The sequence below is a fragment of the Pogona vitticeps genome, chromosome 1, assembly GCF_051106095.1.
Source record: "Pogona vitticeps strain Pit_001003342236 chromosome 1, PviZW2.1, whole genome shotgun sequence".
Lineage (NCBI taxonomy): Eukaryota > Metazoa > Chordata > Lepidosauria > Squamata > Agamidae > Pogona > Pogona vitticeps.
Genome location: NC_135783.1, coordinates 81,851,210 through 81,878,960, shown reverse-complemented (window position 1 = coordinate 81,878,960; position 27,751 = coordinate 81,851,210). Strand labels below are relative to the sequence as shown.

General features: G+C 39.9%; 1 protein-coding gene across 9 annotated transcripts in view; it reads left to right on the top strand.

Moving 5' to 3' along the window:
• PDE7B (phosphodiesterase 7B) overlaps positions 1-27,751 on the top strand; it is a 257,704-nt gene that overhangs the window by 35,464 nt on the left and 194,489 nt on the right. Inside the window, exon 1 of one of the 9 annotated variants that reach the window (XM_020779578.3) lies at positions 23,555-24,052. The exons of 7 other annotated variants lie outside the window; for them this stretch is intronic. In XM_020779578.3, coding sequence (XP_020635237.1) covers positions 24,032-24,052 — 21 coding nt within the window. In that variant the 5' untranslated portion in view covers positions 23,555-24,031. Of the gene's footprint in view, positions 1-23,554; positions 24,053-27,751 lie in introns of those variants that run through there. One more of the 9 variants, XM_020779597.3, reaches the window with a different exon arrangement.

Genomic DNA, 27,751 nt, shown 5'->3' with positions numbered 1-27,751 from the left:
ACATTTGAGCATGCCTTGCCAGACCAAAAGAAAAGAAAAGAAGAAAATGAAGAGACAAAAACATAGTGGAATCTTAAAGACTAATTGTTATAGTTTAACGTGAACTTTCATGGATCAAGTCCATTTCCTCACACATTAGAGTGAGATTTTTAGGACTGCTATATTTATATAAGGCCACATGATCAGGTGGGGATACAGATAACACAGAGTGACAATGGTTCATTAGTAAAGGAGTATCAGGAAGTGAATAATTTTATCAATCTATTAACCTACAAAGTAACAATCGCATTGTTGAACGTGCCTCGGTGTATTAATTTTTTAAAAAAAGACATCCAAAACATCTCTCCAAAGTATAAAGCAAAGACAAAAAAGGAAGCATTGTTTCAACAGGGAGAGGAATGGAAAAATATGGACTGTCCCTAGTAAACAGAAAGGCTGGAGTGGATAACAAACAGCCTCCTATCCAGACACTGAAGTTCCCACCAATTTAACTTCAGAGGTTATCTGGTGCTAGTTATGTTCCCTCTACAGTGGGCTGTATGAAGAGGTGAGTTGGAATGGATTTTCACTTGCTTGTTCATAATTGCCCCTGTTCTACGACTCTAAGCCAATGCGGCATATTCGTTGTTCTAATTAACTAGTTTTATAACTCATTCAAATACAGGCATGTTCTCAGAATGTAACAATAAATAACAGGCAAAACGGCCCTGAAAGAGACAAATGACAATCATTGACGTCAGTATTTCTTGTCTTACTAAACAAGCTTGGAATCTGCATTTTGCAGTTTCCCATGGCAACCCTCTAATATCAGTGAATAGAGTGCCCCAGTCTACACGCCATTCCGTTGGACGGCTCTGCTCTGTACAAGCTTGTGGAGAGATTGTGACATTTGCACTTGTGCCCCAATTCTTTGGCAGAAATTATGTCAATAGAAATGATGTTGATTCTTTTGAAAGACTGGCAGTTGGCGAACACTTGTGAAAATCTGTTGCTGTGCAGAATGCAAAAAAAAAAAAGACGTGGCATGTGAAGTGGCCTTTATTAATTACAGTCTATCCCATGATTCCTGTTGTCAAGACAAACATAGATGGCTGTCTCTTTAAACTCTATAGGAAGCAGTTCATACAGATTTCGAAACTTGACAAAATTAAGCATCGAAGTGCATTTTACAAGAGAAGGATTTTGGCAGGGGTGTCAGCAACTCAGAGCAAACCAATGGGATGTACAGAAAATGTTTGCAAAGAATTTTTTAATACAACCAAGATTTGAGATTCTTTTTCTGTGTGAGGACAGTGTAACCTAGTGCTTAGCCTTCACTATTGTCTTCCTTTTGCAGATGTCAAGCCCTTTAAGCTTTGATGTTTTCGTGCTAAGTTACCCAATATTTCTTCTCCCCATTAAACGACTAACCTTAGAAAGTGTTTAAGGATCAGGTTATACATTATTCACCAGATGCATGACTAGGTCTTCTGCCTTAAAAAAAAAAACTTATAGTCAGCTGAAAGGTTCTTTCCATTCCACCCTCCTAACTGTTGCCAAGTTTAGAATTTGTACTTAAAATTCCTTTGTTTGCTTGCTTGCTGTGCAGTAGAAATACAGAGACTCTCAGAGGAGAATAACCCCATGTTCCCCAGATAGTCCACCCCTTTATCATTAACTGGCACTTAAGGTCTCAGTAACTCACTCTGAGACATTTGTAGGTGAAAGAATAAAAATGTTTCATTACATACAGTTGTGAATAGAGCACCAACAAACAAATAACTGTTTCCAAAAAATGAAAGAGAGGGAAAAAGAATACCTGGGTGCTGGGAGTTTGAGGCACAGTGGGAGGACTGGCCCAGCAGCCCTGCCACACATGGTTAGTTTTACCCAGATCTGTGACCTATACAGTAGTACCTTGGTTTACGAATTTAATGAGTTCTCTGGGATATTTAGTATTGTGAAAAATTTGCAAAATGAAACACAGTTTCCCATAGGAATGCATGCACGCGGGCGGTGCCATAAACCTCCCAGGTGCAATGTATTGTGGGGAAACTTGCTTTGCATTGCGAAAAAATATCGCCAACCAAAGCATTATTTTCAATGGATTTTCATTCTTAAACTGAAAATTACATTAGCCGAGGTGTTTGTAAACCGAGGTACCACTGTACAGCCAGATGCCTCTTGTGCTTGTTTATACACTCACCTGGCCCAGAAGGAGTTCTGTGCTCCTCGTACACCTAGCCTATCCTGCTCCTAAGAAATCTCATCTCCCACATGTTTTGAGCCTGAGCCCTCCTCTCTCCAGAAAAGCATTCACCACCTATATTCAGTACATTCTGTTCTGTATCTGTCCTGGCTGTTATGCTGAAATTTGCCAAAAATCTGTTCCATTTGAGGCATGTCATTCTGATATGAAGAGGTTGTGTCATGGCTTTAATAATGGTAGAATTTAGACCAAGATGTTGTCCAGGAAAGTAGCCACTCCTTTGCAGATTTTATTCACATGTGTTGTGTGAAGTTGAGCTAGTACATGGTTATTTATGGGCCAGTTTACTTGCTACTCTTCCTCACAAGACAGTGACTGTTCCAGGTAGCTTGGTATACAGACTGAATTTGAGTGGTTGCCTTAAAAATGGAATGAGCAGTGAGTTTGCAGGGCAACAAGACAGGCAGAAGGCCCCAGTCTCTGCTTACTTCCATTGCCTTCATCTGTGAAGGGCACCTGATACATTATAAGGAAGAGGTTCAGCAAAGGTATTGATTGCTTTCCCTGTATCACAAGAATCTTGAGTTGGCCTGTGATTGAATCAAACGCAGAGGTTCACGCTTGCATGTTTTTTCCACATGCACACCTGCATCACCACATTTCAAGTAGAGGGCCCCTCCTGCTCTGGTCACAAACCAGCTCTGAATAATAGGTCACAGAAACAAGGACATTCTAACACTATGAAGATTGTTGAAAATAAAATTTTATAGCTTGTGTTGGCTTAATAACAGGCTCTGCGGTGGTCTGTTGTTGGCTCCAGAAATTGAGAGAAATTTTCTTTTTATGCTTTCCATGTTGAATGGTTCATTGTCGCCTTGCCACCAGCACTGCTCAGAGCTTGAGAAGTTACTTTATAAAAGGAATCCGTTATAACTGGGACTCCAAAGCACAGTTAGCAACAGAGTTGTTGAGTTTGTTTAAAAATTTTAATCTTTACATGTTTCTGAAAGATGACTAAAATGGTCGTCAAATGATATAAATCACTGCCCCGAAGAATCAAACTCATTCAGCTTCGTACACCTTGTCATGGCTTCAACACCCGTAAAAGATCACAAGCGAGTCGCACCATACAGCACAGACTAGCACCTCCTCCACCATTTAGTGAGACCACACTGCTGTGACTATAAGGCAAATAAAACGTTGTAATTATACTTGAAAAAAGAACAGTTATAAATACCTTCATTATTAGAAAAAGGAACTAATTATAAAATTTTGGTAACTGCTTACTCCCAAGCCGTGACACTACTGAGCATCTGCTTGGCCTCTCCTTCTGGGCCCAATGCACCTCCGTCCTCAGAAAGACAAGGCAAGGTGAAGGGTTTATGCCTTTGGAGAGGAGAGGTCAACAGTAAGCAGCCACAAAGAGGAAGAGGGGTGGGCATGTGGGAGTCAGAAGGGGGCACCATGCCGGGTTGTGGGCCTTGCTAGTTCCCAGTGGTATCAGGAGCTATAGCAGGCTAAATTAATCTTGTTGGGGGCATCAGCTATTTTCTTTCTTTCTTTCTTTCTTTCTTTCTTTCTTTCTTTCTTTCTTTCTTTCTTTTTATTTATTTATTTATTTATTTATTTATTTATTTATTTATTTATTTATTTATTTATTTATTCAGTTTATATGCCGCCCACACTACCCAGAAGTCCTACATACAGAAAAGAAAAGAAGAAAACAATAGTGCACCCTTCACCCCAAGGACCATTAATTTATACAATACATAATTTTTTTTCAATAACTTTCAATTCATCTTTTAATTGACCCCCTTATTCCTTCCAAAAGTACATATATTCTTGCTGTGGCTTTTGCCCTTTTCCTTTATTCATTATGGCATTTATAAAATCATCCCAAATCTCATTACATTTATTAATCTTCATCACTCCTTTTAAAAAATTAATTTCAGATGCCAATTTATTATTAATTGCTATATTTTAGATTTCATTATACCACTCATGTGGTTGAAAAACCCAGTTTTGCTTCCACTTTTTTGCTATAAGCATCCACCATTCTAGCTATGGTTTCTGCTGCTGCATCTCCCAAGCCCTGCTCAACTTGGGCATATAGTTCAAGTACAAGGTGCCCTTTCTATCCAAGGAAGTTGACGATGTAAAGACTTTAACATCCTAGTACTCAGAGGGAGTAGAGCAGAAAACAGTATCTTTCCTCTCTCTTTGTAGAAAGTGTGCGTTTTATTAGATGAGTTGCTAAGGATGTATTCAGTCCTTATCACAATTAGAGATATTTTCCCGTGCTTAAAGATTAGGAAACTGAGTAACTGCTATATTTCCTGAAATGATATGTGTGAAAGAGCGGGGTCATGAACTTCTTTTCCTCTTGTTTCATTTCTCCTCCCATCTTTTCTTATTTTTAACTTATCCAGTCTCCCTGTTACTTCTGTGTTTCTTCTGACATTCTCTTTCTTAAATGGAAGCTGTCTGCTTCATATTCTCGCCTCAAGAAGTCATTCATTTATGTAACCTCTAACACTCTTGATTACTACAATGAGCAACTGCCACTGGTGATTAATGTCACTCTGAGCAGTGTGCACTTCAGTGAGTGCCAGGCCAGTTAAATGTATGTTATAGATTAAAAAGAAAAAAGAGAGAGAGAGTAATTGTTCCTCACTTCCCTTGGAAACAGTGTCTATACATCTGATTTTGATGCAGTTTTCATGCCCTCAAGGGAGGGGCACGGAGAAATACAAGTGTGTATGTGAAGAGGGAGAAGAAAAAAACATGCAGGTGAGGAGGGAAGCGAAATGGCAGTTGTGCACATGCATGCACACAGAAGGTACCTATTGTCCACCACCACCAAAGGCAATCTCCAGAAACAGCTGGCTCTGGCATTGAGAGTGGAGGACTGAGGCCTTCTCTGACGGCAGGAGTGGTTGGTGCACCACGTGGCAAAGTGTGTTGTGTGGCCAGGTCCACCTGCTCTTGCCTACTACCCACAGTTCATCTTTACTTGCCTTCCCCTCCCCATCAGTAGCTCAGTTCATCATGAGAGAGCTGTAAATCTCTTTTGCTTACTGACAAAACAAAAAAACAAAACAAACCCCCCCCCCCAAAAAAAGACAAACATCTATAAGGGATTTGAGGAGATTTGAAGGGGTTTGCTCAGGCAAAACCTTTGATGAATTCTGAGGGAAGGTATGTAAAAGAGAGGGTTAAAAGAGAGGGTTAAATGGGCAAGTTAAGAACTGATCTTGGGGGACGGGGGTGAAGGGTGGAAATGTCCCAAAGAAATTTCACATTTATTTTTCTTTTGTTAGTGACATTTGGATTTCAGTCTCTTCCTCAGCTGATCTCAAGAAAAAGACATACCTCAGCTGTTGTCCACTTTATTCTCCCCATAACCCTGTGGGGTTGATCAGACCAAGTGACAGAGTAACTGGCCTAAGTTCATCCACTGAATTTCATGGCTCAGTGATATCTTGTACACAGAACGTCTATCTCCCAGATTAATAATAAATAAACATCACTGGCTCATTGAAAGATTGAAATGTTTTTAAATGTTGAGAGGCTGATCCAGTTCGACTCTAACATGAGTCATTTATATGTATAACTTTTTTTTCCAATACTGACTTTCCCTTTTCAACAAACTCCCAAATATAATTAGGCAGATAGCCTGAAAAGTACCAGACAAGATCGTCAAAAATCTTGGGCTTTGATGAGCAGTGCACCTCTCCAACCTCCTGCCTGACACAGCTTATTCCCTCTTTTGAGCCATATGAGATGGATGGACGGATGGACGGATGGACGGATAGACGGATAGACGGATAGACAGACAGATAGATAGATAGATAGATAGATAGATAGATAGATAGATAGATAGATAGATAGATAGATAGATAGATAGATAGATAGATAGATAGATAGATAGATAGATAGATAGATAGGAAGGCAGGAAGCTACAATAAAAATAAAGTCCAAAATCCACAGTGATGCCAATACATTTAGGACCAACTACTATATTTCCATACTATTTCTGCCATGTGGTCTCATGAAGACTTGCTCCTGATAGTGATGTTATACCAATGGCAAGGTACAAATAAAAAGAATCATCTGTTTGTTCATCAGTAGTAGTGAATAAACATACATAATAACTTATCAGTTTTATCTGGTAACTAATTATTTGCATATCAGGGAATTTATTTTCATACAGACATGATTAAGAAAATTAAGCACAAAGAGTTACGGTATATTTGTCAATTTCTCAAAAAACAGAAGGTGGGGCGCAATGCAAAAAAAAAAAAAAAAATTTGGAGCCAGCCGCCTAGAAGACCTGGAATCATAAATTCCAGAATGTGTTTATGAAAAGAGGCTCACCAGATTATCAGACCAAAGACCTGTCTACTGCAGCATTCTATTCACACAGTGGTTGACTATGGAAATCTCACCAACAGGGTAGGATTACACAATCCCATTTATGTTCCCCCAGTAGCAGATATACAAGGGTATATTACCTTTGGTACTTCAGTTAAAGTATATCAAGAATCACTAGCAGCCTCATTTTCCATGAATTGCCAAGTCCCCCTTTAAAGCCATACAAGTTGATGGTCATCATAATATCTTATGGCAGTTAATTTTACAGTTTTATGAAGTAGTTCCTTTTGTTGCTCCAGAGATTTCTCATGATGCAATCCTGCTGGATGGCCCAAGTTCTAATATCATGAGGGCATATGTATCCCTGTCTGCTCTTTCTGCACCCCACATTATTTTATACACTTCTATTGTGTCTCCTTTTGTTTCCTTTCCCTCTTTAACCTAAAGATCCCCAAAAGTTACAGTTAAGACTCATAGGAGAGTTGTGTCCTTCTTATCATTTTGTTTGTCCTTTTCTATACCCTTTTCAGCTATACAGTATCTTTTTTTCAGATGTTCTGACAATATTTTAGATGTGGTCCCATGACAGAGGAGCATAATATTGACTGTTTTATTTTCAGTTCCTTTTCTAATCATAATCAGTATGAATTTGCCATTTTTAGAACAGCTCCTGGTTTGACATTTCCATCAACATATCTATCGTACTCTGGAAATTCCTTCCTTTGCCATTCACTACCACCTCTAATCCTATTAATGTATTGAAATACTGGATTATATTTTTTTTTGTCCTAATGCATCACTTTGCACTGGCTGATACTGAATGTCATTTGCCATATTACTGTTTATTCTTCCAATCTGAAGCAGTCCTTCTGACTCTTTTTGGATTCTGAAGTTGTCCCCAGTAGATTTGACCACCTTATGCCTCAGCATTCACTCCAGGTGGTTTCTGAAGAAATTAAAGGTTATCGGTCCCTGTGGTGTCCACCCAGGTCCTGAATAGTAATAAGCTATTTGCATGTACCAATGAGAGTGCTGGAGAGGCCGAGTCACCAGATATAAGTGTCTCTGCAGGAGGGGGAGTTAAGGAGGGAGGTTTTGGAATTTGAAGTAGAGAGAGAGAGAATGGGTGGCTGAGAGTAGATGAAGTTGGATGTTCTGTTAAGAGTTAATGACATTGATAGTATCTTCATCACCTGTAACAATAAACAACTTCTATTTAGTTCTTTTTAAAATGTCACATTGCCTGGACCTCTGTGATTTATAATAAACAATGTTGATGTAATCAACTGGTGGCAGCGACACAAAACATAGCTTGGGCTCTTGCTTGGTGAAACAACCAAGGGGCAGGCGGGAACGTGACAGTCCCAAAACAGATCCCTGTGGGACTTCATTTGTCACTTCCTTCCACTGTGAGAGTTTCCAAGTTGTGCCTACTCTCTTCTAACCAGTTTCCAGTCCATAAAAGGACATTTACCCTTGCCTGCTGAATTCACTCTTTTAAAAGTCTTTTGGAACTCTGAGTAAACCATGTTTACTACCCTGTGTACATATTTATTTACACTTCTTCAGAAGTCTAAAAGGATAGCGAGGCAGGACCTAGTCTTGGAAAAGGCCATGTTGAGTCTTCTTCAATCAGGTTTACACTTCTATATGCTTTCCAGTGTTATGTTTTGCAATAAATTTATCTGGAACAAACATTAAGCTAAGTAGCTTCTAATCTGCTGGATTTCATTTTACAAATTAGGGTTATTTTGTCCACTCTCAAGTCAGATGGCTGTCCTTAGGGACATGTTACGTATTTTAGTTAGATAATCAGCAATGTTCTTTAAGAACTCTTGGAGAGGTACTACCTGGGCCTAGTGAGCTGTTTATCTAAATAATTTGTCATTGTGGCTTAGAATTTCTAAAAATGATTTGGGCTATACGATAATGAAAAGTTAAGTATCTTACTGTCTTAGAGAAAGATTGGCCACTGCCCATGGTTGAAGTCTACAATGGCCTGCATTTGTATTCTAACTTGAGTCATTACAATTATTATGGGACAAGCATAGTGGCTAAAGAAAATGACAGCTAAAAGTTAGTCTAAATGGTTCATATTTATTGTTTAAAGGCTACACCATCTATTTGATTAAATGGATTTACACATAGATTATGGCTGTAGTGCTAATAACTGTTATTCAGGAATAACTGGTAAAATTTGTGGGATTTCCTTCTTATTTTCAATGACCTTGTACTTGGGCTTCTGGCATGTGGTTCTTTATAAAGTTACACAAATGTTATATTCTGCTGAATGTTTATCATCATTTTTTAGCATGAGCTAAGCAAATCATTGACATGCAGTGCTATTCTGGCAGATGGAGCAGGGCACCACTGGAAAGAAAAACTAGCAAACCATTTTGTTGCCTTGAAAACCCTTAAAAATTGTCTGAAAGTCAGACTTCATTCCCAGTATGGTGTAGTGCAGTGGTCCCCAACCTTGGGCCTCCAGATGTTCTTGGACTGCAACTCCCAGAAGCCTTCACCACCACCCTGGCTGGCCAGGATTTCTGGGAGTTGAAGTCCAAGAACATCTGGAGGCCCAAGGCTGGGGACCACTGGTATAGTGCATAGAGTGATCAACTAAAACTCTGGAGAACAGGGCTCAAATCCCCCCTGGAAACCGACTAGGGGAGGAGAACTGATAAAACTGCTCCTTAAATATCTCACTTACCTTGAAAACCCTGTTAGGGTCACTATAAGCACATAACAAACAGTCAGACTTGATGGCATAACATTATTGTTATTACGTATTTATTTCAGACATGAGAACCCATGAACCAAATGGGGTCTTTTCTCATCCCCTCCACACTGAATATTCATTTCTTACATCTATTTGCTTCCATATACAGAACTGGAGTGGGGGAGAAAGAGGTACTACAATATTTGTCTTTTGTGACTTTGGGTCATACATAGGGCATACATAGGGTGAGATATAGACAAAATCTTGCTCGCCAAATGGCCACACCCCTCCTCCCCATGGACTTATCCCTCCAGAGTTTGTGTCTGGAGAGAACATTCAGGTCCACTGACCCAAATGATTGTTTTGAGCCTTGCATCAGATGCCATCCTGCCTCAATTTCAAAGTGGCTTTTATATGATGAGTTGAAACACTCAAGTCATCCACCTTTCACCTGGTTTGACATTTCACATTGCTTCTCCCAAGATACGTGCAGTTCATGCATACAAGGGGAACCTGTGCTGTCCTGGGCAGAAATGAGACAGTCAAGAGTTTACAATTTTCTCAATTATGTTGTTGTTGTTGTTGTTGTTGTTGTTGTTGTTGTTATTGTTGTTGTTTGCAGTCAAGTCAGAATTGACTTAATAGCAACCCAAATAGGGATTTTAAAGTAAGTGAAATATTTAAGGAGTGATTAACCAGTTCCACTCCCTCAGTGAGTTTCCATGGCTGAGTGGGGATTTGAACCCTGTTCTCCAGAGTTTTAATATGTTACTGTATCCACTACACCATAGTTGTGGCTTTTTTCTGTCAGGGCTAGAATCAGAAACTACTGGATCTCATGCACTGCTACCTTACATGGTGAGCCACCACATGGCCCATTGTCTTTTAGTGATTAGAATGATCTATGAAGGCTCAGAGTTCAGACTGGAATGTTGCAAATTGGTCTGTCAGCCATGCCAGTTTCAACTTTGCTGAAGTCCTACTTTTTTCCAGGCCCGTGAACAAGTCTTGAGTGGGACATAGATGGGGGCCTCTTTCTGCAGCCTCCCTACCCCCCACTCCCGGCATCTGCACCAGATATTGCAGACACATATACACAAATTGTTATCATTCCATCCTGAATATGAAGAAAATTTGTACATTCTGGTAAATCTTTCAAATGCAAATTAATACATTTCTCTCAGCATCTATAGTGGCCAAATTTACTTCCAGGATACAAGACCACCTGTTTCCTGATTTTGATGGAGGTGCTCTCAATGTTAAGAAGCCTTTTGGGTGGAAAAGAGGTGGCAACATTAATTTAGATTGACAGAGTTAAATGCATAGATATTTGGTGGAACATTTAGAATGAAGTGCTCAACATTAGAAATGGGATGTCACCACCACAGGTGGCCGGGCCCTTTTGGCCCCCAGAACCAGCAGGTCCACTCACTGGGTTTTGTATGGCGCATGTGGCCATCACTGGTAACATTGTGCCAAACGTGGAAATAGCCTGGCTGGCGCTTCCCCACCTCCCTGCTCCGCTGGCCCACTCAACAGCTGAGTGGGGAGACTTGTCATCCCATCTCCTCGCTGGAGTGGCTAGCAGTGCAGGGAGGCACGGAAATGCTGGCCAGGCTACTTCAACGATTGGTGCAGTGTTACCGATAACTGCCTCGTGTGCTGTGCGATGCTCAGTGAATGGACCAGACTGGTTCTGGGGGTGGGGGTGGGGGTGGAATGCACCTTCGTGGCACCAGTGGTGTCATGCTTCATATTTGCTTCACTTTGAGTTGATGCAATGACAGTGGCTCTGGACTGGAGGAGGTCTGTTTCTGGTGTAACTCAGCTTCTCCCACACCCTTTCCCATCCTTTTATTTTGGCTCTTTTGCCAGCAAATACTAGCCAAGTAGAACTAGCAGATTTGTCTATCAGCAGATCTCTGAGATAAGCCAGCAGAAGAGAGTTCTAGTGGAAACAGAGGCTTATGCCAAATGCTAACATCCTACAATCAACACATCTCTGAGTGATTGTTGCATTGCCCATTTTCAAAAATAATTGAGCTGGGGCAGAAACAAATGCTGAGGAAATGAAAATAAAAACCAAAAATATGTAATAGGTTCACATTGCAGCCAAGCTCTGGAAAAGTTTAGATTGCTACTCTGTATAAATTTAAATCCCTTTCTTTTTGCATTTTTAAAATGTGCTTTAAGGGCTGCATCCAACATATATCCTACCTCAAAGAGACTCATTCAGTATGTGGGATCCTTTATTTTTTTACAAGTAACTATAAACCACTGTGTCACATCCCCTCCCCCAGTGTCCTGTTTGCTTTCCCTCAAATGCAGGTCCACCTTTGGGCACGATGTGTTATTTTCTCCCTTTACACACTGCCACAAGTGGATCTTTATTCACACTGTACCAAATATGTTTCTTCGACACGGGCTGCCAAATATAACAGGTTTATTTATTGTTTGATTATTTCAATGGCTTCACTTTAGGAAGGACTAACATCGGACTGTGCATGAAGGATGGGCACAAAGGCACATCAATTTCATAAATAACCAGTTTAAAAGACATTTCATTCTATCTCTGTGTGTTTTTTTAATCTGAGTAGAATTATTTTCTTTTAATTCCTTTCCAGTCCTACTTTTCCCAGAACGATACCGTAAGGTGTCTTTTGGCATCTTAAAGATTACCTCATTTTATTTGGCCCAAGATTTCATGGACTACATTATATATTTTGAGATGCATCTGAAGGAGTGGGCTACAGTCCACAAAAGCCTATACCTAAATAACAGTGGTTTATCTTTCAGTAAGCATAAGATTCCTAGTTGGTTTTGCAGCTGCGGACTAACATGGCTAACTCCCCTGGAAATTTCTTCTACCGTTTTGTTTGTTCATTTTTGTTTTTCCTTTCCATTTATGTCTTTTGAGGCGTTGCTGGGTTCTGTTTATTTTATTTATTTATCTATTGAACTTATACCCTGCCCAACTAGTGGAGTCATTGTTTAACAATGACAGGAAAGTCAGAGGTCAGCAGGCTCTTTTACACAGCTAAGGTAGTGGCTACTACAACAGACCCCCCCCTACAGCTGCAACCTAATTGGTTCTATGATAACAATTATACAGTAAGCCATTGTAATTTGAACCTTATTTTCCTATGAGGCTCAATGTTTTAAAAAGAGCTTTGATTCCTGGAGAATTGTCATGCCCTGTTAATGGAACTTCTGCTGTCTTCTTGCTTCCCTCACATCTCCTCTCTCTAAGATTCTTGCTGAGTGTTTTCTTCTGAGCTCTGCTGTATTCACTCTTCTCCCCCCCCACACACACAGCTGCTTGCTTGCTAGTAGAGTTGGTGATGGAAATGCAGCATTTTATAAAAGTGAGTTTTGGAAGCGTGGGTGCTTAACTTGTCAAGGTTTGAGATCCTGTATGTATAGAGTGTTAAAATAATTAAGGGGGTGTAGAACATGCAAGACTGAAAATATGCACCACACTTTAAAAAGGAGGTTTGAACAGCTGTACACTAAAAGTCACTGCAAAAGAATCAGCCAGCTCTCCACCCAAGTCTGAAAGCAAGATTAGCGCAAAATAACATTGCTTTGCAAAAGAACCTCTTTCGTACCTCACACTTGAGCATGGAGGTAAACAACGGAGAAGAAAACAAAACCAACGGAAAGGGAAAAACTCCTTGATTCCTGAAGTGCAGATAGATTAAACTGGTACCTGACCAAATTAGTTCACCAGCACTTTATGCTTGTGGCATTTTGCCTACTCAATAAAATGATACCCCAGTTACTTACTATTCCTATAGGTGCAAGGACCCATTTAGTCAAAATAAAGGTGATAATCTGCAATTTGCTAGTCCATATTTTATGAGGCCGATTCTTTGCCACTGTAGTGAAAGCAACAGAGGTTTCTATTAAAAATATTCTGACTGCTTACAAAGATCAGTAACTCACTACACTGGCAAAATCCAGTTATTTATAGTTGAAGGAAAATGTAAACAACTAAGAGAATTATAAATATAGGAAAGCAAGTGACACACACAACACACCATGCCACACACACTGGATACCAACAACACTGATACTGGGCACCAGACATCAAAGAGCAGGAACATGTAGCAGCAACAGCTCACAATAACACCTCAAAACCGATGAGGACAACATGGATTTTCCTTCACAGATTCAAACTGGCTTGGCTGAGTGAGCACTTACAATATTTTTCATGTACCCAGTAATATGCTTAAAGGCTAAATCCTGCTTAAAGCTATAATGCTTTTTACTTTTTAATAAGGTATTCTTTGCTTTCTCAATGTGCCATTTTAATCTACAAGTCTCTGCATTTTTAGAACGTAGTTAAAACATTTTTAATCATTTTGTACCTTTTATGCACCTGTATTTCGGATTGAATCGTATTTAAATATTTGTCTGCAACTTTTTAGTGTTCATATATTTCTAAGAATGTGTGCCTACCGTTTTTCATAGCTGCAAGACTGATTTCTTTCTAACTGAAACATGCTTGTAACTTCCTGGTTACATGTTTTCAACAACTCCAAAATATTTTGTAGATAAGGTACATGGAAACAATGCAGATGAATAAAGCTTGTAGAAATAAACAAACTGATGTTGCTACTTATTCATCCTTGATGCCCAGATGAATTTTTGTATGATTGGGAATGATTGTCTGGTTTCATTCTGGACTTACCCTAAATGGAATAAATGCCAGCTATGATAAACACATGCTTCTGAATTTTCCTAGAGGTTTATTCAGCACTATAGGTCTCTTTGGAAGATGTTCGGGTGTCAACAACCATGGACAAGAGTGAGCCATATATATAGTATTGTTGCTGGTTCCCTCTAGTGGCTGGTTCCTGTAATTACATTGTGGAAAAACATATTTCTGGGGTTTTTTTAATTTAATATTTTAAATACTTTCAGGCAATGGATAAGTGAAACTGTGCATGCTGATCCCATGGATATATGGGTCCTACTCTATTGCAAATGTAGACTTATATTACAGGAATAACCTTTTTCAGAAAATAGCATCAAACTGTTATTTTATTATTGTCATTGTTTATATGTTTAAATGATATACATGCCACATTTCCCCTGAGTCTGGGACTCAAAGTAACTCACAACAAAGAAGCAAATATACTAAAATATGCTGAAAAGTAAGTTGTTATAATATTAAAACATAATTAACTTAAAATGAAACCTGTTGTTATTGACATTCCTGTTATCAATTTGCCTGCTTTCCTTTTTTGACAGTGGTAACAGATACATAATTCCTGCATATACACACACCCAGCATGGCAGGATGCACCTCCAAAATATGACTCAGTTAATCTCTAACACTAGACTGACTTGCAATTTTCACAAGAGACTGGCAATCAAATCCCTGCTGATCTTTACAGTGTATTTGAGTTAATCACTGTACATTGTAGAAGTCAACTCCCCTCCCTGCCAGCCATGAGCTTTTCTCTTAATCTGGGTCATGTTTAGCCCTATTATGTATTTCAATGATAGAACAGTCTGCTGCTAGGATTATAGATCCAGAAGTACCCAGATTATTTCAGTCAATTAATTCACATTTTATTATTTTTCAGCCTGCCCCCACTGTGACTTGATTCTTATACAAGATGATTATTACTTTTTTTTCCTTTATAAAATACTGGTGACTGTTTTGTTAAGGTTTAAATAAGATATATTTTTAGCCACAATCCTATGTATACTCCCCTGGGAGTAAGCCCAGATAAATTCCACGTAGGATTTCACTTTTACTTTTGGTTCTTGGCCCAGAATGCAACTTCTGAATTTTTAATAGTGGTAACACAATTATTATAAGATATAAAGAAGAAGAAAAAATTAAAAAGCCTTTAGTACCTTTGCTTTCACATTTATCTAAATTCATTTAATTAGGTAACAGTTGGTGTATGGTTGTCTGCTCCTTCAGAACAATGAGAAGAGTTGTTTTTACTGTATGTGCGATCAAGTCACCTCCAACTTATGGTGGTTCTATGAATGAGTGATTTCCATAATGTCCTGTCCTCAGCATCTCTGCTCAACTCTTGTAAACTCAAAAGTGACCTTCTTTTATGCAGTCAATCCATCTCATATTTGATCTTCCTTATTTCCTGCTGCCTTCAGGCTTTCCTAGCATTATTGATTTTCTAGCAAACCTTGCCTTTTCGTGATGTACTCAAAGGATGGTAGCCTCAGTTTCATCATTTTTGCCTCCAGAGATAATTCAAGCTTGATTTGCTCTAGGACCCACTTGTTTGTTTTTCTGGCAGTCCAGAGTATCCAAAGAGCTTTCCTCTGGCACCATATTTCAAATGAACCAATTTTACCCTGTTAGCTTTCTTTACTGTCTAGCTTTCACAGTTGTACATCATAATCAAGAATACAATGTTTACTTTGCAGGTACATGAAGGTGGGGCATAAACTATTACAGAACTGTGCACATGTGCTAATATCCAGTACAGCATAGATTGTCTAAGCCTCTGGAACAGTTGTTCCCAACTTTGGATCCTACAGGTTCTTGGACTACATCGCCCAGAAATCCAGATCAGGGCAGCTTCTGGGAGTTTTAGCTCAAGAACAGCTGAGAACCCAAGGTTGAGAACCGCAGTTCTGGAGGAAAGATAATAGTGGTACATTTTGAAATGTGGGGGTTCACCCCCCCCTCAGTATTGCAAAAAAGTGTAGAGTTCTTAACTGCTAAAATACAGGTGCACAACCCGTGGCCCTCCAGATCTTGTTGAACTGCAACTCCCATTCACTCCTTTGATTATATTGACTAGGACTCCTGGGAAGTGCAGTCTCCGAATATCTGGAAGGCTCCATATTCTTCAGCTTTCTCCTATAGTGAAAATGAGCCCCTGAAAAGAAAAGAAGTATCCAGCTTCTACTTGATTACTTTCTTCATTCTTTGATTTTCTCTATGCTAAATTGTACCAACACCAGTAAAACGTAAATACTTCACTATCACCTCCTGCACTTGCCAGAGTTTGGAGGATTCCACAACAACCCTCATGCTCTGAAAGATGAACAATGGGTGCAATTAGACAGGGGAATTTGGAACAATCCTGTTTATATTTAAAAGGCTCTTTGGCATTATCTATTTCATCTCACACTTGAGCAATCCTTTCATTCACACGGGAGATGTTTCTTCTCCTAGGAGAAGGATCCAGACAGCATTTCGAATCACTCCAATTTATTCCCCTTTTGATTACTGACACCCCTCCTGCGCCCCTTTACCCTTTGTCATTGTGGTCATTCCCATATTTTGTTTAATTTAGTAAGTGGCACAGCTCTTCAGCAATACATCAGCCTGGAAGGGATACTCCCTTATATCTGAAATAGCCCTGTGTCACTTAGGAAAATATCCTTTAAAATTGTGAGGAAATTGGGACAGAGAGTTTCTCTGCTGGCCTTTATATGGCTACAAACCCACTGTATATATTACAGGATTGTCACCAAAGAGAACACCACCCCCAGCTCTACTTGGGAGCAAATTAAGCAACCACACAGACATCAGAATGAGATAATCAGGAGTGCTCCGAATTGCACCAATTAAACTGCTGCCCTAGCACTGTCCCAGAAAGGAGCAGAACAGCTTACAAATGGGTCAGGGTGGGCTTTTTTCCAATTTTTTTTATTTTTTTTATTTTTATTTTTTTAGTCCAAGATCTCTCACTGCAAGCATTCACAAGTAAAATATGGCATACATTGCTGATGGAAAAACGACTAATAAAGTTAGAGTACATAGATTCCAAGCTGGAATTAAGATTGCAGGAAGAAATATCAACAACCTCCGATATGCAGATGATACCACTCTGATGGCGGAAAGTGAGGAGGAACTAAAGAACCTTGTAATGAGGGTGAAAGACGAGAGTGCAAAAAACGGTCTGAAACTCAACATCAAAAAAACTAAGATCATGGCCACTGGTCCCATCACCTCCTGGGAAGCAGAAGGGGAAGATATGGAGGCAGTGACAGATTTTAGTTTCTTGGGCTCCATGATCACTGCAGATGGAGACAGCAGCCCCGAAATTAAAAGACGCCTGCTTCTTGGGAGGAAAGCAATGACAAACCTTGACAGCATCTTAAAAAGCAGAGACATCACCTTGCCAACAAAAGTCCGAATAGTCAAAGCTATGGTTTTTCCTGTAGTGTTGTATGGAAGTGAGAGCTGGACCATAAAGAAAGCTGACCGCCGAAGAATTGATGTCTTTGAATTGTGGTGCTGGAGGAGACTCTTGAGAGTTCCCTGGACTGCAAAGAGAACAAACCTATCAATTCTAAAGGAAATCAACCCCGAGTGCTCATTGGAAGGACAGATCCTGAAGCTGAGGCTCCAGTACTTCGGCCATCTCATGAGAAGAGAAGACTCCTTGGAAAAGACTTTGATGTTGGGAAAGTGTGAAGGCAAGAGGAGAAGGGGATGACAGAGGATGAGATGGCTGGACAGTGTCATCGAGGCAACCAACATGAATTTGACACAACTCCGGGAGGCGGTGGAAGATAGGAGGGCCTGGCGTGCTCTGGTCCATGGGGTCACGAAGAGTCGGACACGACTAAACGACTGAACAAACAAACAAACAAAACATAGAGGAGAAATAAACCATAGCAAATTCACGGAAAATTGGAAGCCATTATTAAAATATGCAGATAAAATAGACTTTGAGACATGTGGTTTGAAAAGAGACTTAGACTGTTGGTCAATATTTCTTTAAAAGGTGATGGGGAAAGGTATATATGTGATTTGGAGAAATGTGGGGAATAGTTTTGTACAGTTTTTAGTATTTGCAATATGGTCGATTGTCTTTTTATTCTTTAGAAATAAATAAATTTAAAAATAAAAAAATGGGTCAGGGTGGATCGCTCTTACTTCAAACACATATGTTCTCTGGAAAATAGGACAAACCACATGTGAACCAAATAGGAAGCTATATGTTCATTTGGTTGCTCTCAGTATCACTCATGTTCTGAAAAAGGCCCAGAATGGCACTGCCTTGCATTCCATGCTCATTTTAAAAGCTAAAACTCTTTTGGCTCCTCTGGTAACGTGTTCAGGAGGTAAAGTAACTGGGTGGTCTGCCCTGTCTCCAAATGGCCTCCTATAACTTCTCAAGTTGTATACAATGGAATCTCACCTGCAATTACTTCTCCTCTTGGGACAGGGATGAGGAAATTGTAAATCTGTAAATGCTTTTCAAATGTCGTTGGAATTAAACTCCCATATTTCTTCACCAGTGGCTATGCTGCTTAAGGCTAATAGAGGTTGTAGTCTAGTAGTCTATGGAGGGCGACATGTTGCCTATCTGTGTATTGGGAATGAAATATTCTGCATCTGGTGACATTCTTAAGTCCATGACAACTTTTTAAGGTAGAGGGACTTCCATACACAGTCTGGACCTTCCCGACAACTGTATTTATAAAAGTTGGGACTAGGAACCCACAGCTTCCTATTTCCATTGTGCCCAGTAAATACATTAATTACATGATCAGTCTAGCCTGTCAGAACCAACAGGGAGTTTCTTAGCACTGAAAATGAGTTGTTCAATGGCAAGTGGAGGCCAGCAAAGGGAAGGAGGAGGGGGGAAATGCCCCTCTGTTTTGAAATTCCTTGTGTGCCCTAGTGCAGTAGAATGAGAGGCAGGAGCATTTCTCCCTTACGTCCAAATGCTACGAAAATTATTGAAATGGCTGCCTGGTGCACTATTTTTGGAAAGTGTGGAGAGTGAACTTTTGACAATCCCAACTCCCCTCCTTAGGCGTGCTTCCAAGAGAACCATGCATCCTTCAAAGTGCTACCTTAGGACAGACTGGGCAGAACTGCTTTGCTCAGAGAGGATTTGAAAGTCTCCAGGCCAGAGTTTTTAAGCCCAAACATGCCGATGAACATTTCTGTTTCAAAGTCTGAATGGCTGTCCCCTCACTGCCGTCTGCTACGCTCCCTGGTGAAACAATCATGGTGTTAGTCACCTATGTGAATCTCCCATTCATATCCTCTATTTACAGTATATTCCCTGAGGCAATAACCATGGATGCTCTGTTCCTCCTGGGAATGAATAAAATTTTCATTCCCATATTTTAAAGATGAGAATTTACTCCCAAAAAATCATAGATTTCTTAATATTTGGGCTGGAAAGATCTTGAAATGTAAATATGTGGAAGGTAGGAGAATATTGAAACTGAGAGATTTGTCCATCTCTCTGAGGCTCAAGACTCTTTAAAAATCTGGGGAAGTGAATCTTGATCCACAGTGAAACAAATATATTAGTCTTTAAGGTGCCACAACATATTGTGCTTTGCTCCTGCCTTTAATTTAGTTAACGTCTTAAAAATCTGGGTTTAAATTGTGTGTATTCCTCCCTGTTTGTGCTAAATTTGGGTTATCGCTTCTTCTAGAGGCTCTGTGTCACTAGCACCTTGCAGGATCACATAGGTACGATTTTGCCCTCTGAAGGCTAGAAATAGCTATAATTTAGCCAGGGCAAATGGGGATAATTTTGTCTCAGTTTGACGAACTTAATGAATTGCTGAAAGAACTTGAAGCTTTTTTAAGAAATGCAAATATGGAAGAAAGCAAAATGAACTCTTTTTCTTGAACCTAGCTACTTCTCCATTCAAAGTTCCTCCAGCTCCCTCTTCCTCTGCAGCTTCATAATATACTCTGCTCAGAGATGGGACTGTTTACTTTTCTGTACTACAGCTCCCAGAATGTCATATCCAGTACAGCAACCACCCATCGTTGGTGGGGTATTCTGGGACTTTTAATCTCAAAAAGGTCACCCATCCCATCTCTGTCCTACAGCATTGTCGAGGGCCCACCCATCTCCTGAAGCAGGCTGCTGCTAAAAGAATGGGGGAAGCAGGAAAATCCTGTTCGACAAACAAGAATTATGTGCTGTTCATGAGGGAAAGTTAGCTTGCATGCTTGCACAGTTACTTGCTGAAAGTGTTTAATCTGTCATGTCAGGTTGTAAACATGTGCTCTGTTCCATGAACACATAAGTCACAGGACTGCAGCCTAAGTTTGCAGCTAATACCTTTTCATTTATTAATAATCAGCTAATTAGGCATCCTGGTCGCAACGAGTTGTATTCCTGCTGCCTTTTAGGAGCAGTGGATATTCTGTCTGTATTGCTTCACAAAGTCATGTAATAATAAACTACTGAGCTAATGAAGTAAGCTGGAAGTTCAATGGTGTTCCCTTACCTGGGAGTGGCTCTTCATGACGAGACTTGCAACAAGTGACCTTTCAGGTTCCACTTTCATGTAGGGTATGAAATTAAGACCATTAGTTAGGTGATGTTATCTGGAGGCCAAAAAGCCCCATTGGCGATGCAACCAGTGTCATTTTTGCTGTGCAGCTTCAGTTTTATTTACATGTCCGCATTATGCTGGAAAGAGACTCCATGAGGCATATCTTCCTTTTAGAATTCACACATGTTGCTGCACTTGTAACACAGGGTTCTGCTTTTATGTATATTATCTATATAGAATATGTAGTATCGATTTTATATGTAAAAAGTAAGGTATAATAATAAAAGTTATCTGTGAAGAAACATTACTTTGGTCTTCCCATAAGTAGGATATCCACAGGTCTCTATTTATTATTATCTGTCTGTTGCTTTTATTGAAAAATAATGTTAATGAATAATATCTGGCCACAGGATATATTAGGCTTGATCATATTATCTAGCTCTAAATATCTGTTCTAATAATTTAATAAACAAAATTGTTTCACAAATTTATGCTTAAAATTTGACAAGCGGAGAAGCTTCATTACTCCCTTTTAGGAAACATCCATATGACATTTTTACTAAAAGTTGTGGGACATTTGGTAAGAGGTCTTTTTAAAGTCCTGTCAGCCTCCATGATCTTATGGAAATTTGTGTGAACTGCACTGGCTTGCTTATCAGATGGTCAAACAAGGGGTTCCTATAATTTCTGTGAGTTGCTAGTCCTGGTCATTCCATCCCAGCTCTCTGTGTGTATAGAGCTAAACCAGAAGAGGACAATCTACTGTAACTGTGGAGAATTTCTGTGTGATTTGGAACCTAATTTTTCAGGATTTCTGGGGATGTGGCTATGTGCCATATCGTTGGTTCATCTTTTCAGCTGTAACTGTACATGGGCTGAAACCTAGGATGCAGGGAGGGCAGGACTAGAACTTTTTTCCCCTCACATGTGCACCTTAAACTGTTTTGTAGAATGACGATATGGCTAAAGAGTTGGGTTGTTGTTTTTAAATGAACTCCTCTTGCAGCCCACCCACCCTGTCCTTTCATCAGAAGGACAGTCTGAAATATAAATGGATATACTGTAATTTAAATGGATATAATTCACAGCTTCATAATTAGGGTTTGTCTACACATGACTAGTTGATCAATAGGTCTAATATGGAGTTAATTCATGTGGCTTATTCCTCCCTTACACCAGTCAGCTTGTTGGACTATATTTTATTTACCGGTACTTATTTTTATTTTAAAAATAAATACATTATATGCATTAAAAGGTAAAATGCAAAGTGTTTTTTGTTGTTGTTCATTGGCTTCCCATCACTAGTAACAGGCAGTTTGCTTCCTTGTCAGAGTCGCAGCTATTGACTCTGGCAAGGAGTCAACGGATAAACAGATACATTGCTCACAGGGAACCAGGCAGTTGTAAATAATAATATAAAAATAATAAAATTAAAATTATTAGAAAAGTGCAATTGCACAAAAGGGACAAAAAGCTAAAAAGGAAAAAAGCAACTCCAAAACCAGATGTTTCTGCTAACTTCTTCCTCAGCCTGGTGTATCCAAAGTGTTGGGTAGCAACTCCCATAATTCTCCAACTGGGGACGTTGAGACATCTGGAGGGCAGTGAGTTTGGGAAAGCTGGTTTGGGAAGTCCATGGTTATTTTTAGTGCCAGGCAACAAAAAGGGTCAGGACAGACCAGCTGAACCAACCATCCTAATTACATATGATGTGGATTCTGATATCAGGGTCTCGTATACCCATAATCCTCTCAGGCTGGAGCAGCAGCAGGCGACCTTGACTGAAGTAATGAAGACCTATAAGGAGCTTGTCTGTCATCTGACGTCTGATCCAGTGCCAAAAACAAACATTACCGGTGAAGGTCTTCATCATACTGCTTTTCCCAATGGTCTGGTGCTTAGTGTCTCTCTGTTAAAAGGACATTAAGAAACTCCAGTGCTGATTTCAAGAGGTCTGAGTTATTTTTTTCTCTCTCTCAGCTACCTTCTTGTAAATAGATTTATTATTCAGTGAGGTGCTGACTATAGTGTGGCCATATGCCCTATATCCTAAAGAACAATCCTCATTTTGAAGTGGTCTCAAAGAATAGTCCTCTATATAAAATAGACTATCATGACCAGGTCTGATTTAGAGATCCAGAAATATAAGGAAGGGGGGCAGAGCCCAGATGTTGTCCATCAGAAGTGCGCAAATAGAGAGGAAAATGAGCAGGCAAGGCATTTTATTCAGTTTTCTCCAAAATGGTGAAATTTATAGTTTTTCCATTTAAATTATACATAATCACGTTTTACTTTGAATGCATATATATGTATTCATAGGGAAATGGCAAAACAATAACAACACCCATGTCCTCTTTTTGAGGAAAGATAAGGGAGAACTCTAGATGATGTTCCCCCAACAAAGCCTCGAATGTGGAGGAATATAATCTAAAATGATATTTAATAGACCGTTCTTCATATCCCCTGGTTAGAGTAGGGTTAGTACGGAAAATGGAAAACAGGTCCCACCTTATTATGTACAGCAAAATTGATTTTGATCTAAATATTTTCCCCCAAGCTCTTGTAATATACATTTCTAGGTCAATGCTAAGACATCCTTGTACACTGACACCCCCCCTCCCGCTGCCTTTTTTAAAAAATTGATGCCTGATCATTTTTGCCTTTAAAAAAAAATTGATGCCTGATCATTCTGGCAATCGATCTCTCCATCTATCTCCAAGAAGATGAGAATATATATATAGTATAATCAAGTGAGAGCCACATCTAATTTGAGACAACCACCAGAAAAAAATAATCATAATCATGCCACCTCCCCCCCCCCCAATGGCAGCCCTGGTTTCTCCCCCCTCCGTCCCACCCTTCCAAGGAGAGTGGTAGCCTGCCGAAATCAGGGCCACATTCTTCCCATAGTAGTCCTTTAAAATTAATAGCACATGCAGGGGAAAAACTAAACCCCCTTTGACGTCACTTTTGAAACGAGGAAACATAAACAGAGAAGGCTCCACTCCAGCGAGCTCTCCGGGCTTAAGCTGATTGGCCGGCTTTGGTGTGCCTGTGGCCGCTGACAGCACCTCCCCGTCAGGCACCGCAACAGCCGTCGACTTTGCTGCTTTAACACCCTCAGCCACTCGGAGACTGCAGCAAGCACAGCCCAGGGTTTTATCCCAGCACTTCTTCCCTGGCAGAAAAGTGCAGCCTTCTGCCAGAGAGTCTCTCTCTCTCTCTCTCTCTCTCTCTCTCCCTCCCTCCCTCCCTCTCTCTCTCTCTCTCAGCTGCTTCTTGGTGTCCTGTCTCTCCCCGGACATTTGTCCCTTCTCCTGGGTGCATGTTCCCGCGCACCTCTCCCGGTCCCCTCGTGCGTCTCGCTTAATTATTTGTCTAATCCTGGATGCCGTTTCTGGATCCTGCAGCACAAGGCTTCATGAACCAGCTGCACCGCTTACAGATTTCACGGCATTCAAAGGTCACAGAGCTGCCACTATGGTTAAATGTCTTGTTTAATGGTTGAGGTACGTACGGCGAATCGGAAGAAGCAATAGGCTTCTGTTGTTGCTGCTAGTTTTTGTTTTGATTTTTTTTTAACGGTGGAGCTGCCTTTGCCAAAGTTAATGAGGGGGGAAGTTATGTCTGTATGGAGAAGAAAGGAGTAACTGTCAATGAAAATTGTTTCCTGGGTTTTGAAAATGCCCCTACCTGCCTTTTCATTGTTAATATTATCCCAGACCCTAGAAAACTGAGTGTAAATCTTAACTGTGTTGAGTGTAAAAAAATAATGGAAAGGTTCTAGTGCAATTATGACCATCACAAGAGTGAGAAGATGTTTTCCCCTGTTATCTGCCCTCAGTTCTTGAGTTTTTCAGTGGCTTGATAAAGCCTACAGTATATAGGTGACAAATGCATAGGTGCTAAGGCTCTAGATTTAAAAATTGATACTGAAGGTCTTGGGAAAATGAATGGCTATCTACATCCAAATCATTGCTTGTTAATGTGTGTTACAAATGTTTTGTGTTTGGATGATTTAGGGGACTGTTATGTCAAACTGTAAAACAAGAAATGCTTTCACGTCAGCAAAGGAGAGAGGGCTTGTCTTAATATGCCATCTCTTTGCTGATAACTTTAACAGCTAGCTGTAAAAAAATGTAGTAGATACTCAAGCAGAAACTGAGCCAGCAGTGTCTCCTAGGACTGTTTGGTGGCATGTACGTTCAACTAGTCGTCAAAAAGCAGCCTGGCTGTTGCAGCATTAAAGTGACCTGCATGGGCTGCAGGAAACACAAGCAATAGTTCAAAACAGACCTCACATTGTTTTTAAGAGTGTAGCTGCAACATCCGCTTGGAGAAGCTGCTGAGTTAGAGAGATACATGTTTGAAATTGGGAGTGATGGACAGTTTTTTTTTAATTAAACAATGGTAGAGTGGAGAACTGTCTATTGAAAAGGCTGAAGGGTTTAACTATACCAGAGGGTCCTTCAAGCAATGGTGGGCAATTGCTTTGAACTCTTATCTTTTTTTCTTGGAAAATTTGCTCTTAATTCCAAACTCATTTTTGCTTTTAGAAACAGGTGACAAATCCAGAAAGACAGGACGGTCACCCTAACAATGCTTTTTTAAGGGTGAAAGTTTATGTGTGAGGCAATTAATTGTATTTGATTCATAGATTGCCACCTTAAGAATGACAAAATATTAACTCCAAAATGCAGACTATCTGCTATGTGCTATGAATGGACAATTGCTATTCTGCAGTGCCTGGTGGGAAAAACAGGGACTTTGTGTATTACAAATGCATAACTGCAGCTCCTTCATTTCCTTCCCTGTATCTTCACTGAGGGCTGCAAGAACAAAGAGATTGCTGTCGTTAATAAATTGCTTAATGACACATCTTGTATGTTGTGCTGAACCATCCCTCTTTTTTTTTCTTGCATGCCCACAGTCATTTTTAAGTAGCTGAACTAGAAGCAAAAGATATTCCTTTCTCTGTTCCAGCGTTCTGTTGCTTCCTTCTTCTTTTTCCCCACATTAGTCTATTTACACTGAAAATGTTAGCATGCTCTACAAATTTGAACCACTGTTCTTTTTGTCCCCCACCCGACAGAATAGTTTTTGCTGCTGATTATAAATTGTGCGGTATTCACTGTGAATCTTCACTTTGTAGCATGGAAATGAATGTGGAGGGTAGAAGTCTTCAAACTTTCTGAACTTTCTGAAGGACCCTAGTTTCTGAGACCCCCCAGCTTCCTACAACTTCCTAAGCAGGACGAATGTCACTTCTGCAAATTTTGTTGGCGTATGTAGTTAACACTGAAGCAATGAAGACTGTAAACAGAAATAGATACACACACCTCAACCAGTTAACCAGATGTCTTGATTTATCAGAAGTCTCTGTCCTAATCAAGGAAAATATAATTGAGTTTTATGTCCCAAAGAAATCACATAAACTTTAGTCATAGCTGAGGTATTTAAAGTTGATAAGATACTGGCAAAGCTGACTTCCTGTATTGGTGTCTTCCGACCTACCGTAACATGAAATAGCATTTACTGCCTGACATAATATTGCATATTTCTCTGTCTCTTTTAGTACCAATGGTTTAGAGTGGAAACATATACTGTGGTGAGGTCACATTGTAAGTTAAATGGCACACCACGTTAACATGGGACAGCAAGGCCCAACCCTACCATTAGACAGGTTGTGGGTATCATGAAACTGCAGCAGAGTGTTAGTTACATAATTTGTTAGTACTGTATTTTGATTGCCAGGGATGTAAAAGATACTTGTGAGATTTTCAGCCTCAAGTGCCAGAATAATGTGGCTAGCTTTGGGTACCAGGAGCTGTGACTTGGCTGAGGAGGTGGCACTTGCTGCTGTATCTCAGGCAACATTAGGTCATTGGCTACCCTTGGAGATACAGGGAAGATTTCAATATGGGGATATTGTTTTCATTCAGTGGTATGTCTCATAACATTAAGCTCTTGTGATGTGGATCTCTATTTTCCTAACTGATTTCAGTAACTTTGGAGGATAAATGTCTACCATATACCTCTGTCACTTTTTGTAGCACCTTTCCTTTCACATGTTCTGCTTCATACAATCATTTTCAATGCCCTAGAATGTGCTAGAAAAGACACTGTGCCCTGGAGAGCAGCTACATCTTCATGTTTATAAATGGTGGTCAAACCTCTTAATATGCATACCCAATATAGTGACAAGAAGAAAATGAGGGGGGGGGGAGAAGAGTAACCGTTTGGTAGGATACAGAAAACCAGTTTCTTTATAGTTACTTATGAAATGTGCTAATCATTCATTTATTTGCATTTTTGGCTCGCTGCATCCCACATGCTCAGGATAGCTCACAAAGTTTCATTCATTTCTCAAGGTAGACACATGAAGAAATGTTAAAAATAGTCACCTCTCGACTGATTAGCCCATGCCAATAAATACTAGCCCAAATAAAGATGTTCTATTATGCTTTCAGAATTACTCAAGCTAAGGGTTTGGCCAGCTTCCACAGAAAGGAAGTCCCAAAAGAACCTCAGGAAAGGAAACTTTGCATTAGAAGCGTTCAGACAAGGACAATGTCAGGATCCGATGAAATGCCTGGCATCTGAAGTTTGAGCTTTGCTTTGTCCAAAAGTGCTATGTTTTCAAGTTGATCAGAACCCGGTATGAACATTTAAACAGCACCATATGAGCAGTCACACTCCTTCCTCTGTATCCTAAGTTTGTACACATTTGTACTAGTTCTCTTTCGGCAGCATTGCCTTTGCTGTTTTCTCACACGTTCTTGTTTCAGCCTCGGTGAACTTGACTCAGAATCAAATGCGGGAGGAAAAATCTGAGAAACTCTTGTAGGGAAAAACGTTCAGGCATTGCTCATGTGCTCTATTAACTTGTGCATGCTTACACACACACACACACACACACACACACACACACACACACACACACACACACACACACACACACACACACACACACACACACGTGCAGATTAGACAGATTGAGATGTTTCTGTATGAATGCATGGAAAGCCAAGTTTTACTGTTTCCAATGATTTTAATGGTATGTCAAGATTATATCCTTCATCCTCTCACAAAAGCATGGCAAGTCACATAAACTTTGTGTCTTCATTTACACGGCTTTAATTTTTCTCTTAAGGTGTCTTGATATTAGTATGTTCTAAAAGTATGAAGCATTAGGCTGATTTCTTATA